Below are 14,347 nucleotides of genomic sequence, written 5' to 3'. Positions count from 1 at the left end.
CGTGTCATACCTTAAGTCTGTGCGGCATTAATTGCTTTTAAAACATTGGTGAGAATTACTTTGCGACATTTTAAAGATTTAGATCCTGTGGTATCGGTTTTTGCTAGAAGGCACGTGCTCGGCATTATTACAGTATTATAGTACTATAGTAGTTGCATTAAAAAAAGCCATGCAATACATGGCAAGAAAGCCGAGAAAGCATGCAGTGTGCAGGGGGTCCCTCAAGACAGACGAGGGGACGGATGAGAATGGAGAGGAAAACGAGTCAATCAGCACACACTGTGATGTCGATGCTAGGCTGAAGAAAATGGAGGCTTTCCAGGAAGTGCTTGTCAAACAGGTTGAAGAGCTCAAAAAGTAGCTAAAGAGGGAACATAACGCACGGAAGGTAGTGGAAGAAAGACTTCAGGCAGCCGAGGAAAAGCTGAACAGGGCCACCATTGTGAATGAGAATGGACGTGACAATGGAACGCAGCCCCCGGATGTGACAGCAGAGGGCGTGTCAGCAAAGCATGTGGAATGTATGCAGCATGGGGAGGAGGTAGCTGGAAAGAGCGGCACCTACCTTGAGGATGCCACACACAAAAAGCGGGAGCATAGGGGTCAGTGCCCCTTGTCAAATCCGAATCAAATGGAAAAGGACAAAGGGAAGCAGGGAGAGATAGGAGGGAATGAAATGGTGATAATCACTGGCAACTCAAACCTGGCTAAGTGCTCACAAGCAATTGTGGAGAGGGTGAAAGGTGATAAAAGAGTGGCAGCAGGGACATTTTCAGGGCGGACACTGGGTTTTGTCATGGAGCGAGCAAACGCAAAGCGTGGAAAATGCCCACGTGCGCAACCTTGTCATAGTAGCAGGTGGGCTAAATGACGTCCTAAACAGGAAAGGGACAGGACTAGCCCAGCGCTTGGTGAAGGGGGTGGACGACCTGCGCGAGCTGTCCCCTCAGGTGCAGATCGTTGTGTGCACGGTGCCAGAAGTGCCTGTACATGAGTCACATACAAAGAGCCGTAGTGGCTGCTGATGAGGTGATAGGGAAAATGAGCCGAGAGAAAGGCTTCGAGGTTGTCGAAGTAAACAGAGAAGTGAGAAGGTGTTGTTTTGAACGAGACGGGATATACTTCAATTACAGGCTTGGACGAGAAGTGTGCCGGCGACTTGCTGGTCACGCTATTGCTTTTTTAGGGGGCCCACAGGCGCTCAGGAGGCCAGAGTAGGTAGTAATGAAGAAGGTGCCCCAGGGGACCCTCATAATAGCATCGCCGTCAATAACAGCAAAAAAAAAGGAAAACAAGAAAGAGAGCTTGCCATGCAATAGGCTACATTAACATGCAGGGTTGCAGAAGAAAGGAAATGTGGGCAGAGATTGAAGAGCAGTTAAATAGAGAACAAAACAAATAGGGGTGTGTGTGGTTACAGAAACACACCTTAGAGATTCGCAGGATCTGCCAGTGATTGAGAATTGTGTTTGGGAAGGGCGCTACAGAACTAAGTCAGAAAGAAATGGAGGGGGAGGCAGAATGCTCATCCATCAGGGAGCCAAATGGAAAATAGTAAATTAAAAATGTCGAGCATACTTGGTTATCAGGTACAATGAGTGGAAAGAGAACTTGGCTGGACGTAGCGTATTTGCGGACCGGAAACAACTGCACAGAGAAGAATGAAGAGTTAGTGGAATGCATAAGTGCTGATATTAAGAGGAAGCCTTAGCTCGGGCCCAACTCCTATGCGACCTATTCAAATACATGTAAAACGCAAAAACGTTTTTCTGAGATAACCCCTGGACCGATTTTAATGAAATTTGTTGCATTTGAAAGAGAAAGTTAAAAAGCGGAATTTCGATTTAGGTCCTGGGTTTTGTTAAAAGAATTTTCAAAAATACGGAAGCTAAAAAAAAAATAGAAGAACGAAGTTGACAAATTCATAACTCTGCATCAAAAACAGATATCGCAGTTCTGTAAACGGCATCTATTAGACCATTGAAAGCGGACAAATTCGATGCCATTTTATATCTTACGTGTATTTGTTACGTTGTTTACAAAGGTTCTGCAAAAGCTGTATTTCCATATTACGATGATGATGTGTGTGGTTTAGTGGCGCAAGGGCCAGATATGGCCAAAGAGCGCCTAGTTCCATATTACAAATTTTTTTTTTTTTTTAGATTCATGTATAGCGTATCAATTTTGTCCGCTTTAGATGTACTATTAGATGTGATACACAGAATTGTATTATCGTTTTTCGTTTCTGAGTTACAGAGTTGTAAACTTGATATTTTCTTATTTTGAAAATTTTCGATTTTTGCTAACTTTTAATAAAACATTAAGGACCTAAATAAAAAATTCGAAACCAACAGTCACTAGATTTTAAGTTTCTCTTTTAAAGGCAACAAACTTGGTCAAGTTTGGTGCAGTGGTTGCCCAGAAAAACGAATTCTCCTTTTACATGTATTAAGGTAGGAGCACCCGAGCTAAAGCTTCCTCTTAACCCTTTCGCTGTCGGACCTTTCTGCCCGTGACGCACCCCCAGTGTCGGCTTGGTTCACGGAACGAGCATAACAGGGAATGAACATAGCAATTTATTTTTGATTATGATTGGTATACAAATAATATAGTCAATGCAATATGCACATTTCAGTGTTCTGCAGCTGCTGTTATTAAACATCATCATCATCATCAGCCTGACTATAAAATCCGTTCAACATCCGAATCTGACGATGCGGAACCCTCTTCCTCACATGCGACTCTGTCCGAGTCCGAATCCGAGCTCGGCTCGTATACTGAATCGGAATTCAGCCACCGCCCCTATGAGCAGACGAAGGTCCCGCGCCGCTCAGCCATCCGAAAGTAACCGCGCGCAGGGAGGATGCGCTTTCAGTCGCCCGCACAGCGGAGAGAAATGGGACGTTGCGTGATCAAGAGGACAGAGGGAGAGGGAAAAAGGCTAAACAAAGTTCGAAGGGCTTTACGTTTACTGCTGCCAGTCGGAAGCGAGGGTGCGGCGAGAGAGCGAAAGTAGCAATCGAGTCACCCTTTTTGGAGAGGCAACGGCACGTGCGCCTGAACTTGACGCGCCGTAGCAGGCACACCAACAGAAAAAAAATAAAAACCTTCAAACCAGCGGAAATTGCAGAACAACCCTTGAACCCATAACCACACGTGCGCGACGCATGATCCAGTGAACGCGGAGCCACCGCGCCACTCAGCAAAGAGAAAGTGGGGAGTGGCAGTCCCACCGTACTCTTCAATACGTGGACTAACACAGGTCGGGGCAAATATACGAACTTGTAGAAAGATTCAACAGATGGCGTGGCCAATCTAGGAGCGCCAGCTTTGCGCTCAGGCGCGAAATTTTGAACGCACGATAGAGAACGTACCGGTACGTCAGTGACACTGTGGGGGGGAAGCGCGATGACGTACCGGTACGTCCGTGACAGCGAAAGGGTTAAGGGTTTCAGGAATGATGCTGAAATTATCCTATTGGGTGACATGAATGCCCACATAGAGGATTTAGATGGCTATACTGACAACAACAGGAAGTCAATGCTAGACCTTTGTGAGCAACATAACCTCGTTATCATGAATACAGGGCCTAAGTGATAAGGCCAGATCACGTGGGAAGTGCGAAACCAGCAATCAACCATTGCTTACTGTCTGATGACTGAAGGAAATCATGATAAGTTGAGAGAAATGGTCATTGACGAGGAAGGGTATAGCAGCATAGGGAGTGACTATAAACACATCATTTTGAAGATGGGATATGTAGCTGGGAAAGAGAGCAAGGAGTGCAAAATGGCCAGTCCAAATTTGAACGCTGAACAAATAAGAAATATAGTCGCTAGAGTCGAGGAAGAACTTAGCAAATGGCCAAGTAAAGAGTGAGATTATGGTGAGCTTCTAATAACAACAGAAATACAAAAAGAGAAACAACATGCTCGTTCGAAAAGAAAAAAGAAACCGAAAAGCTGGTGGAACAGGGAGATACGAGAAGCGATCGCCGAACGACAGAAAGAGGGACGCACCTAAAATATTTTGGAACCACATAAAATGATTAGGCAGGAAGTCAACAACAATACAACGGCATATCCTAGATGAAAATGGAAACAAACTGGAAGGGGAAGTGGCATTAAATTACATCTGAAAAATAACAGCCTAATCTTTCCAAGGCAATGACAAGGTTTTATTTGAAGAAAAAAGAGCATGAAAGGGAACCAGATGGAAGAGGAGTTGGTGCTGACAAATTGTAACTGGAAGCCGAAGAGAAAATTCCTAGGCACACAGCCGCAGGGCTGGATGAGGTTCCCGTTAGGCTGATTAATGAACTGGGACCAAAAAGTACGGAAGCTCTGGTGAAACCAGTGGAAAAAGCTTTAAAAGTTAGACAAATACCGACAGTTGGTGACAAAGTGGAATGAATTTAATTTATAAAGGTAAGCGGGATAAAGATAGAATTTACTTGTAGAGACCGTTGACCATTACATCGGTAATCTACAGGCTAGCAATGCGGGCAATCAAAATAAAGCTGCAAGCATGGGCAGACAATAATGGCATTTTGGGAGAACTTCAGAATGGCTTTAGAATAGGTAGGGGTTTGGATGATAACTTATTTGTTCTTATTCAGTGTATTGAAATATCAAAAGTAGAAAGCAGACCGTTATATGTGACCTTTTTAGACATTACAGGAGCCTATGACAACGTAGACCGCAACATTTTGTGGGATATTCTGGGAGGTGTAGTCTAGGTGACGATTGTCTACAGCTTTTGAGAGAGATTTACCTCGAAAATACTGTTTGCGTTGAATGGGAAAGGATAAGGAGCGAGGATAAGTTGATATCCACAAGCGACTGAAGCAGGGGTGCCATTTATCCCCGCTGCTGTTTATGATGTACATGGTGAGGATGGAGAGGGCGCTAGAAGGAAGTAATATCGGGTTTAATCTCTCATACAAACAGGCAGGTACAGTAATAGAGCAGCAACTCCCAGGTTTATTTTATGCGGACGACATTGTGTTGCTCGCAAACAAGCAAAGTGATTTGCAACGTCTGGCTAATATCTGTGGACAGGAAGGCAATAATTTAGGTTTGAAATTTAGTGTTAGAAAATCAGGTGTTATTGTATTCAATGAAAACAGTGAACAGACAGTGGAGATACAGGGCCAAGAAATACCTCGGGTAACAGAATATAAATACCTTGGTATATGGATAAACGAAGGCAACGGATATATGGAAACACAGGAAAAAGCCATAACAGTAGAGGGGAAGAGAAATGCAGCCATAATGAAGCACAGAGCGCTATGGGGATACAATAGGTACGAGGTCCTCCGAGGTATGTGGAAAGATGTAATGGTTCCAGGACTTTCTTTTGGAAATGCAGTTGTTTGCTTTAAATCGGAAGTACAATCAAGACTCGATGGGAACCAAAGGTCAGTGGGACGCCTCGCATTGGGTGCTCACTGGCATAACAGACTTAGAACACCTATGTTTAAAACCAAATATGGTACTCAGACACTCGCCTACCTAGTACCTCATTTCCTAAATAATAATCCAGAAATTGCTACTATGATTCAGGAATGCAGATCTGCTTAGAGTCTAAGAAAAAGTTTAGGAATTATCTTATGCTAAGTTCCTAATGCTTCTTAACTGTCCTTGCGGTCTCGATAACTTTTCTTTTTATTTTAGTCGTTTCTCTCTCTCTTACATTTTTTCTCCTATTTGCTATATAATGTTTTGTAACACTGATCAGTATTATTTGCTTGTTTAAATATTTCCATGTTCTCGCGCATTACTGATGATATATTATGTATCAAGTGTAACAATCTTACTGTTTTGTATACTTGATTGCTTGCCGCATACCTTGTTTCTACATTGTTGTTATTGGAATGCATCGTGTAACCGCGCAAACAACAAAGGACATGATGGACAAAGGTTACAAAGCACAAAGGTTACATGATGCATTCCAGTATCGACCACCAACTAGCCCGCCTATCCCTGTTAAAAATTCTACATTGTTGCACTGTATTTTCATGATGTTCCACCCCCTGAGCAATCTACGGGTAGGGGGGCCTTTGTCAGGCAGTTGCACCTGCCTTTAGACCCTACATCCCAAACAGTGTATTGTCTAAATAAAGCATTCATTCATTCACGGGAAGGCTTACAAATGAAGCTGTGCAGGGTGATATGGGCTTGGACTAGTTTTGAAGTGAGGGAAGCTCGCAGTCAAATTCATTATGAAGAATGACTGGGGAATATAGAAGAAATTCAATGGGCTGGGAGAGTGTTTAGGTATCTGTACAGAAAAAACATTGATTCACAGTGGCAGAATAGAACTAGGAAACTTACCCGCAAGTATGTGGCCTGTAGGGTGAGCGACACAGCAACAAAGAACATCAAGCGGATAGTCAGAGAGGGTGAAATAATCTCATTGGTGGTGGCAATGTAAAAGAAACCTGCCATGAGTAACTACTTAAGAGGAAAAAATGAAATAAGGAAAGAAACAATTTGTGATAACTCAAAGGGAAGCTCATTACTTTTCGAAGCGAGATCAGGATGCCTTAGAACACGCACCCATAAAACGAGATGTAAGAAGGAAGAAGAAGCAGGTGCTTGCTGTGGTAAAGCTAGGGACGGTAAAGCTGTGGTAAAGCTAGGATGGAGCATGTTTTATTAGAATGTGAAGACATCTTCCCAGTGGTCAATTTAGGCACCACTGGCCTCCTTGAAGCCCTTGGGTTCAGTGAGAGTAGGGAAAAAGTAAACATGTCTGCAATAGAGATTAGTAAGAGGCAATTGGAAGATTGGTGGAAAAAAAGTAGGGAAACGACAAAAAACAAATATTTACAAAAGCAAAGTTCACAATAGGGGGTCATAAAATTTGGTTGTGGGAGTTCATGTTTTTTTTTCTTTTTCTTTTTTTTTCTATTTTAACCTAGGTAGCACATTAGGCGGTATAATAGCAAAAGCTTGGTGGCGCAACCCACTGCCCCATTCCAAAGGGGACACTCATAACATCCATCCATCCATCCATCCATCCATCCATCCATCCATCCATCCTTAGCGAAACACCCGGCAAATGCGGTGTGGCTTGCGCATGCTTGCCATGCTCATGCGGGTGCTGTCGCGTCAGCGGTGGTGTGGGCATTCGCCGAGCGTCGTGCTTTCGCGAACGAAAAACACAGCATGCGGTTCCAGCTATAGGCGCCCGTTCCTGTGTTTAGCATTGGTGACATCCTTCGATGTAACCGAGCGAACGTGGAGCACAGTGAGAGATGAAAGAGGGCAATAGCTAAGAGAGCGCGAGGAGGAAAGCAGAACAGGAGTGTATGGCGAGAAGGAAAACATAGTGCCGCGCAAAACGGTCTCCATGGCGACGACCACTACAAGATGGCGCTAGAGTAGCGTGCCGTCTGTTCACCGATGGCATGAAGCAAGTGTGTCTACCAGTATATATAAAAACAAAGCGCAGCTTATATGGAAACAAAGTGCAGCATGAGTGGAGGTCTGTCTGCGGTGGCTGCTGCGAATCGCAACCACACGTCACTCACGCGCTACCTTTCACCATGTCCCAATTAGCGAGGCAGTCACGCCACTCTTCGTTCCGTTTGCTACGTGCCACACAAGACAGAGTGCATGCACTAACTGATATATTGCGAAATGAAAACACACGTAAAGCTATGGCCAAGTTTCGCTTTAGGGAGTATCATAACCGTTGGTTAAATTTTTTTTGCCTCTTTGTTTAATTCGACCTGTTGGAAGATGTCCGTCCCGTCAGGATCGAATTGATGGAAGTCGATCCTGCGAACTGTATTACAGCCAACTTTATAATTCAACCCAGATGGGGTCACTCAAATTATTTGAATTATTTGGCAGGCCGAATTACATGGCTAAACTCTTATGTTTCACCAGCTAGCCCTTGTTGCAGCCCATCTTTTGTGGACCTAAAGTAGAAAACTAACCTAAAAATGACATCACAGCTTCTAAACAAAATAAAAATCTAATGTGCCTCCAAATTTCTAGCAAGTGTAGCATTGATTCTGAAAGCTTCAGACCTAACCTTCACAGAATGGAAATTTATTTAAGCTTAACATCCATTTTCATCATTCTCAGACAGCTCGTTATCGCTGTCAGTGGACCTCAACATGTTGCCTTCCATACGGTCCATTGCGCATTTAGTATTCGGTATTTATCAAACAACTCTGCAACAATCACAAATGCGATGTCAGTCCATGCCTAGACTAACCACTTCACTAGTTCATCCTGTGATGCATGAAAATTTTCAGAACACCATAAACATGTAACTAGACTATCTGCCACTAGCTATCATGGAAAATGGCTAATTTTTTTAATGAGTTTTCATTATCAAAGACTGAAAGCTATGGATCAAATTTTTCTTTTGCCATCTTGTGATATCAACAGTGATTTCACTGGCTAGGCTGCCTCTGACGGTAGGCTGTTGCAAATCTCATGAACACGCCTTTGGTTTTGTATGCGATTACACCACTCGGGCAATTTCTGAACAGTTTTCTTAGAAAAAGGAGGCGCATGCTGGAATTGTGTAAGCACTGCAATAAACCACTGTTTTCATCTGAAAATCTTCGTAAGACAGACAAACAAATAGGCATTTTCAGTGGAAGATAATGTGTGCTTGATGTATTCACTGTCAAAGGAGATGCTGCCGCTATTCGGTCAGCATCAGTAACAGGCAGGCTGACCAGTCACATTCAAATTATTCTGCGGAGACCAATTTTAGGATCAGAAGTTAGGGCCCAGAGAAGTGTACTGGCACCAGATGGGGCCTTTGGTTAGCTGTTATAGCTGGTTAGCTGTTAGCTGTTATGTTTGGTTTAGCTATTATAGCTAGTGCTAGGTTCAGCGTTGAAATTAGACAGAAAAGCAGTGTTGCCAAGAACCAGGAACCAAGACATGGTTCCTGGTTGTTTTTACGGGGGAAACATGTATTGACAAATATGTTCCTAATCGTTTTGCTGCAGTTAGAACTCGCTTCGCAATGCCTCCGTCTGCATGGTATCACATGACATGCCTGCTGACCCTCTCACGGAGCCCTGAATCCTGTGATGCCATGGGAGTGCGAAATGTGGTATATAGAGCCATGAAAATTGGAATTGAGGGCAGCTCTCATTTTGCTGGATTTCTCTGATCACTTACTTGGGTTTGTGTGCTTTATTTTTCATAATTCCTTTAGCTCTTTGTTGTCTGACATCTTGAGAATAGATCTAGAGCAAATATCATGTCTTGAAGAAAGTGTCTCGGGGCCATTTAATATACTTTATTGTTGAACATCTACTTATATTTTTGTTTCTTTTGTTTTATGTTTTTCAGTGTCACCTGGATGTCGAGATGGTCTGTTAGAATCCAGTGATGACAGTGAGGATCAAGAAACAATGTGCAAGTATCGCTTGTGCAAGCAAAATGGTTTTGGTGCCTCAGTTGTGGGAAATCCCGCCAGTGAAACGTGTCGCTGTGGCTTGTCTTCAGTCGACTCGTCACATCAGAAGAAGGTCTATAAGTGTGCCTTATGCGCGTACAAGTGCATAGACAAGGAACATTTGGTTGTGCACATGAGTCGGCACACCGCATGTAGCAGGCCGTTTAAGTGTGAAAAATGCAGCTGCACGTTTTCAAGGCAAGTGCGTCTGATGCTGCATATGCGTACCCACCAAGAGCCGCAAGAGACAGTTGACACGAGCCAGCAGGAAGAGTTCAAGTGCGACTTGTGCTCGGAAACATTCGCCAGCCTCGGTGATCTCCTGGAGCACGTGAACATCCATGAAAACCCAGTCAAGTGTCTGCTGTGCCCATGCACGTTCACGAGCGAAATGCACATGAAGGCCCATTTATGCCAGCACAGGGGTGAGAAGCCGTTTGAGTGTAGCCACATCCACCTCATCCAGCACACGGCCACCCATGAGAAGGGCTTCACGTGCGCCGTCTGCTCTCGCACGTTCAGCCGCAAGGCCGGCCTCCTGCTGCACATGCGACAGCACACGGGTGAGAAGCCGTACGAGTGTCGGGCCTGTATGCGCACGTTCACCGTCCAGGCTGGCCTGAAGAGGCACACGCGCCACCACCAGAATGTCGTTCAGGCTGCCCGCAAGCTTGGTGGGACGAGGCAAGGAACACGCACCGTTGGCCGGATGAATCGCCCTTCGAGTGCCAGCAGACATTCGTCGGACCTTCCGTCTGCAACCGAGTGACGCATGCTTGAAAAGGGTGTGCTCAGGAAAACTAGGGTAGGTATGTAGGTCAGACATTGAATAGCTCAGTTAAAGGCGGCACATGGCCAAAAGAAAGAACTAATTGCGTGCCTGGCGTTCCTTGTTGTGTCCATGCCCAGGTCATCGCTATTGTGGGATGAAGTGAGACATCGTCTTTTATCCCATCGCACTCCATCCCAATTCAATAACCTCTGCCTGATACCGCATTACCAGCAGTAGAGAGCTTGTCCGTAAGACTGTTATTGTTTACAGCTTACCTGGTTACCAGAGCCATGGATGGCGATGCATGCTGTCAGTAGCATCTTGAGACGCTTTATGCAACTACAACGTGTATTAATACTTTCTATCACATGAATGCTATCATTGAAGGAAAATCATAGGGCAACTGCACGTCAGCGATTATCTTGCTACAAACACTTTCCATAAGCAGTTAATTCAGTATAATGTGGTAGGTCACTGCAGTATTATTTTTGTGTACTCTCTGGTTAAGCTCTGCATCACAAGATGTTGCAATCGGCGATGCTGCTGCCGTACACTAATCCTATGATCCGCTCTTCCACGAATGCTAATACGTTTACTGGCAAGCTAAAGCATCCGCTCAGACCTAACTGAGAACTCATGGAAAAGCTTAAATGGGAACACTGACGAAACGCAGCCCAAGATTAGGTCATTTATGCCACATGACCAGGTATTTCTAAGGAACTACAGTACCGGCCCTGCACTCGAGACTGCACAATTCAGCGACATCATGTGGATCAGATGTATTGATGTAACGTGCAGGGCATAGGCGGCGGAAAGTTTTCATTTCTACAGGGGGGGGGGGGGGGAGTTGACAACCAGCTTTCCTAACCCCACATATATGTGTATATATATATATTTGCAGCTATTCCTTCCTCTCTACATCACACTTATTATCCATCTGTCAAGGCCGACTGATCTCATTGATAACAAAAGCCCCTTGATAATGCGGCGCTCTGACAATGCACGAAATGCGAAAAGCAATGTAATAGGCGTAGCATGCTTCAAAATCCTGGCTTTGCTTGCACTGCAATGACAGTGCGCACGCAGCTATATTTCACGCCAGACACTTGCTTCGGACCAAAGCCAAATTAAAGTGACGGTTTTAGTTTTCATGAGAGTGTATACGTTCTTCAGCAACAGGTTCATGGCATAAAATAAAAGCGAAATTAACAGACCGGGAAGCGACCCACGTGTTCAGAAAAGTCAAAACTGATGCTTTCAAGAAAGTAAATAACCACTTGTATATAAGCCGAACTGGCAATCGGGACGCCTGCATAATAAAAAAAGAAATACATCAGATTTCAGTGTGCCCTTATCTATGAATTCATAAGCGCCGTTGAACACCACCTGCTACCTAGAGGACGTGCTCGAATAGGTGACCTTCTGCAGCTACGCAGTACTGGCTCCACTTCATCACATCTTGAGTGGCTTTCTTGAAGACCGATGCTCGAATTCTACAGCAGATATCTGTTTTATCCTTGTCTTGAACTAATCTGACGTCCATCTCTGATCATGTAAGCATGATCTTTCACATAACCCCAAAAAAAGAAATCGAGTGGAGAGAGGTCAGGTGACCTAGCCGGCCAATTTACAGGCCCGTGCCTTCCAATCAATTTCGCGTGAAAAGTCGCATCCAGTGAGTTTCGTGCTTGGCTGCTGCTGTGTTCTGGTGCTGCGTCTTGCTGATACCACAGAAGTGGAAGACGTGTGACAGCGGGACTTCGTTGAGAAAGTCATCCACCACTCCTTCAAGGATTTCATACACATAACGCTGTCCGGTCAGTGTGATTGAAGAAGATGGGACTGATTATAGCACCAGCATAAATGCAACAACCCACATTAAACGACCACTGGTATTGGTTTCGATTGAGTTTTACCCAGTGTGTATTGTAGTTACCCCAGTAGTGTGCATTATGCAAATTTACCTGGGTGTTTCTCTGACAATTTGCTTCATCTGTGCACATGATGTTGCTCAAGAAGTGTGGTGACTCATCAGCTTTTGTGAGGACCCAATTCGAGAAATCTAGGTGATTCTACAGGTCCCTATCTTCCTAGCATTGGTGCTGGTTAAGGTGCTACGGGTGAAAGCCCGTCGTTCAGAATCCTCCAAACTGATGACTTGGAAATTGGTACCTGGGCGGCCACATCCCTCACGCTAGCATGAAGTTCCGAGACCACAAATGCTAGAACGTCCAACATCCATGGGTAGGCTAGGACTCAAAGATTAAGTCCTACGCCACTGTTTCTTGAAGCTGCCAGTTTGTCTCAAGTTTTCATCATTTCTGATGATAGTCGACGCGTTTGGTCTACCGTCACACTTCCCATGACTGATATATATGTAGTTGAAGCCTTCCTCTTGTTCTCATTCGCAGCTCCCAAGGCAAGGATCATTTTTACCTCCTGCTCATTAGAGAAAGACATGGTGACTGGGACGAAAAAAAACACCTTCAAACATTTGCACTGACCTTGTGAATTCGCTTTTGTGGTGATAGGTTTAGTGGCAAAAAGAAAAAGAACCATCCATCCACTTTATCTATTCTAAGACAACAGCTATCACAGCTTGTTTCCAACTAATACCAAATGCGAAGTGTTGCTTCGGCTGAGGTGCGGCAGATAAGGCACTAGCTCGATCACTATGTTTTTTCTTTATTTCCTTTATTTTGTTCTGGCTAACTCAGAGGGAGCTTGTTCAAGGGTGCTGCTTTCGATGTGGCTGGGAGTGCAGTCACGTGGTATTTTTCATATTTCATGGGGTTTATTTATCGTCGGAGGAAAAAATTTGTACGTAATTAGTACGTCACTGAAAATACCGCAATTAGATGTCCCTTGGCTGTGCCTACAAATGCCTCACTGACACTTTGATAATTAGGATATTAAGTCTTGAGTTAGAAAATTAATTACAATTACCTAAATAAATCTCGGTAATGAAAAAATTACTGGAAGCTGCTCTACTGTACCTGAAATATGCAGTAGGTTTTCTTCAAGTAACACAATTGCTCTTTTTTTTTAAATTAGGTGCATGATAGTTAACTGGGACAACCTGCGTATATTTATGACCTCTGCATGCAAGTGACAGTGTTTCCATTCCTAATAAATGTTGTAAATTATGAGAAGAGTTTTTTTGATGATGAACAATGATGCAGTAAGCTATTAGCCACAATAAAGATGTAAGTGGAAAGGTCGAGGCAAGTAAAAAAAAACCTCAAATGGTGTGGGTGACAAAACGCTGGCAATGACACGTTAGGAGCGGAGGGGGTATGCTTAGGCATCGCCGGGGGGGGGGGGGGGGGGAGGGGGAGGGTTGCTCAACCACCCCCGCCCCCTCCAGAAAACTTTGGAGGGGGCTCGGGCCCCAGAGCCCGCCCGTAGTCTGAGCAGGGTAACACGCCTAATGGTGATGGCAGTGAAAGGGAACAGCTGGTGCCAACTGATGAACAATGTAACGTAGCACCTCCCAACAACCCACACTTTAAGTGCAATTACAAGACACAAGTGCTGTGACATGCAGGTCTGTAGCTCCCCCTCAGCGTTGGATGGACTTTGTCTAGGACAAACATTGAGGGGAGGGGGAGGGGGGGGCGGAGTGTTCTGTAGTTTGTGGTATAGTGTCACCATCTCTGCACGAGAATGTGGACTGCACAGACAGTGGTGGCTGCGGTGCCTGCCAGAGGACACGTCGCGGCCACTGCATTCCCCTCCGGACACCACTGGCATGAAGACAAGAGTGCCAGCTCTTGCCGTGCAGCTTGCACCTTCATCATGTAACCATTAAGTGTGCATTAAATATAAGTTGTGTTATATCGGCCATGCTTCTGTTTGAGACACAATTGTATACTCACTGCTTAACCTTGACTTCCTTGCTGCATCAAGTTAACTGGTGATGAGCAGCATTTTTACACACAGTAAGAACTTCATTCATGGCCGAGCACATCTTTTATATTTCTGCTTCAGTCAAGGTTTCATTTTGTTTTGAATGTTTACAAGCAGCAAGCATTCAATTTCTAAAATACGTTTTATGCCGCACTTCATCTTTGGTGATCTTATATATGTAAAAAAAGGAAAAGGCATTTCATGCATCAAAGTGTCTTAGGCACACTC

General features: G+C 44.5%; 1 protein-coding gene across 2 annotated transcripts in view; it reads left to right on the top strand.

Annotated features, from left to right (window-relative positions):
• Positions 1–14,047, top strand: part of LOC126519714 (uncharacterized) — a 73,886-nt gene extending 59,839 nt beyond the window's left edge. The window contains exons 6-7 of one of the 2 annotated variants that reach the window (XM_055065359.2): positions 9,333–10,243; positions 12,622–14,047. In XM_055065359.2, the coding sequence (XP_054921334.1) occupies positions 9,333–10,207 (875 nt within the window). In that variant the 3' untranslated portion in view covers positions 10,208–10,243; positions 12,622–14,047. Of the gene's footprint in view, positions 1–9,332 lie in introns of both variants that reach the window. The other variant, XM_050169070.3, reaches the window with a different exon arrangement.
• Positions 14,048–14,347: the final 300 nt, after the last annotated feature.

The sequence above is a fragment of the Dermacentor andersoni genome, chromosome 10 (assembly GCF_023375885.2).
Source record: "Dermacentor andersoni chromosome 10, qqDerAnde1_hic_scaffold, whole genome shotgun sequence".
NCBI lineage: Eukaryota > Metazoa > Arthropoda > Arachnida > Ixodida > Ixodidae > Dermacentor > Dermacentor andersoni.
This window is presented reverse-complemented; position numbering and strand designations above follow the sequence as displayed.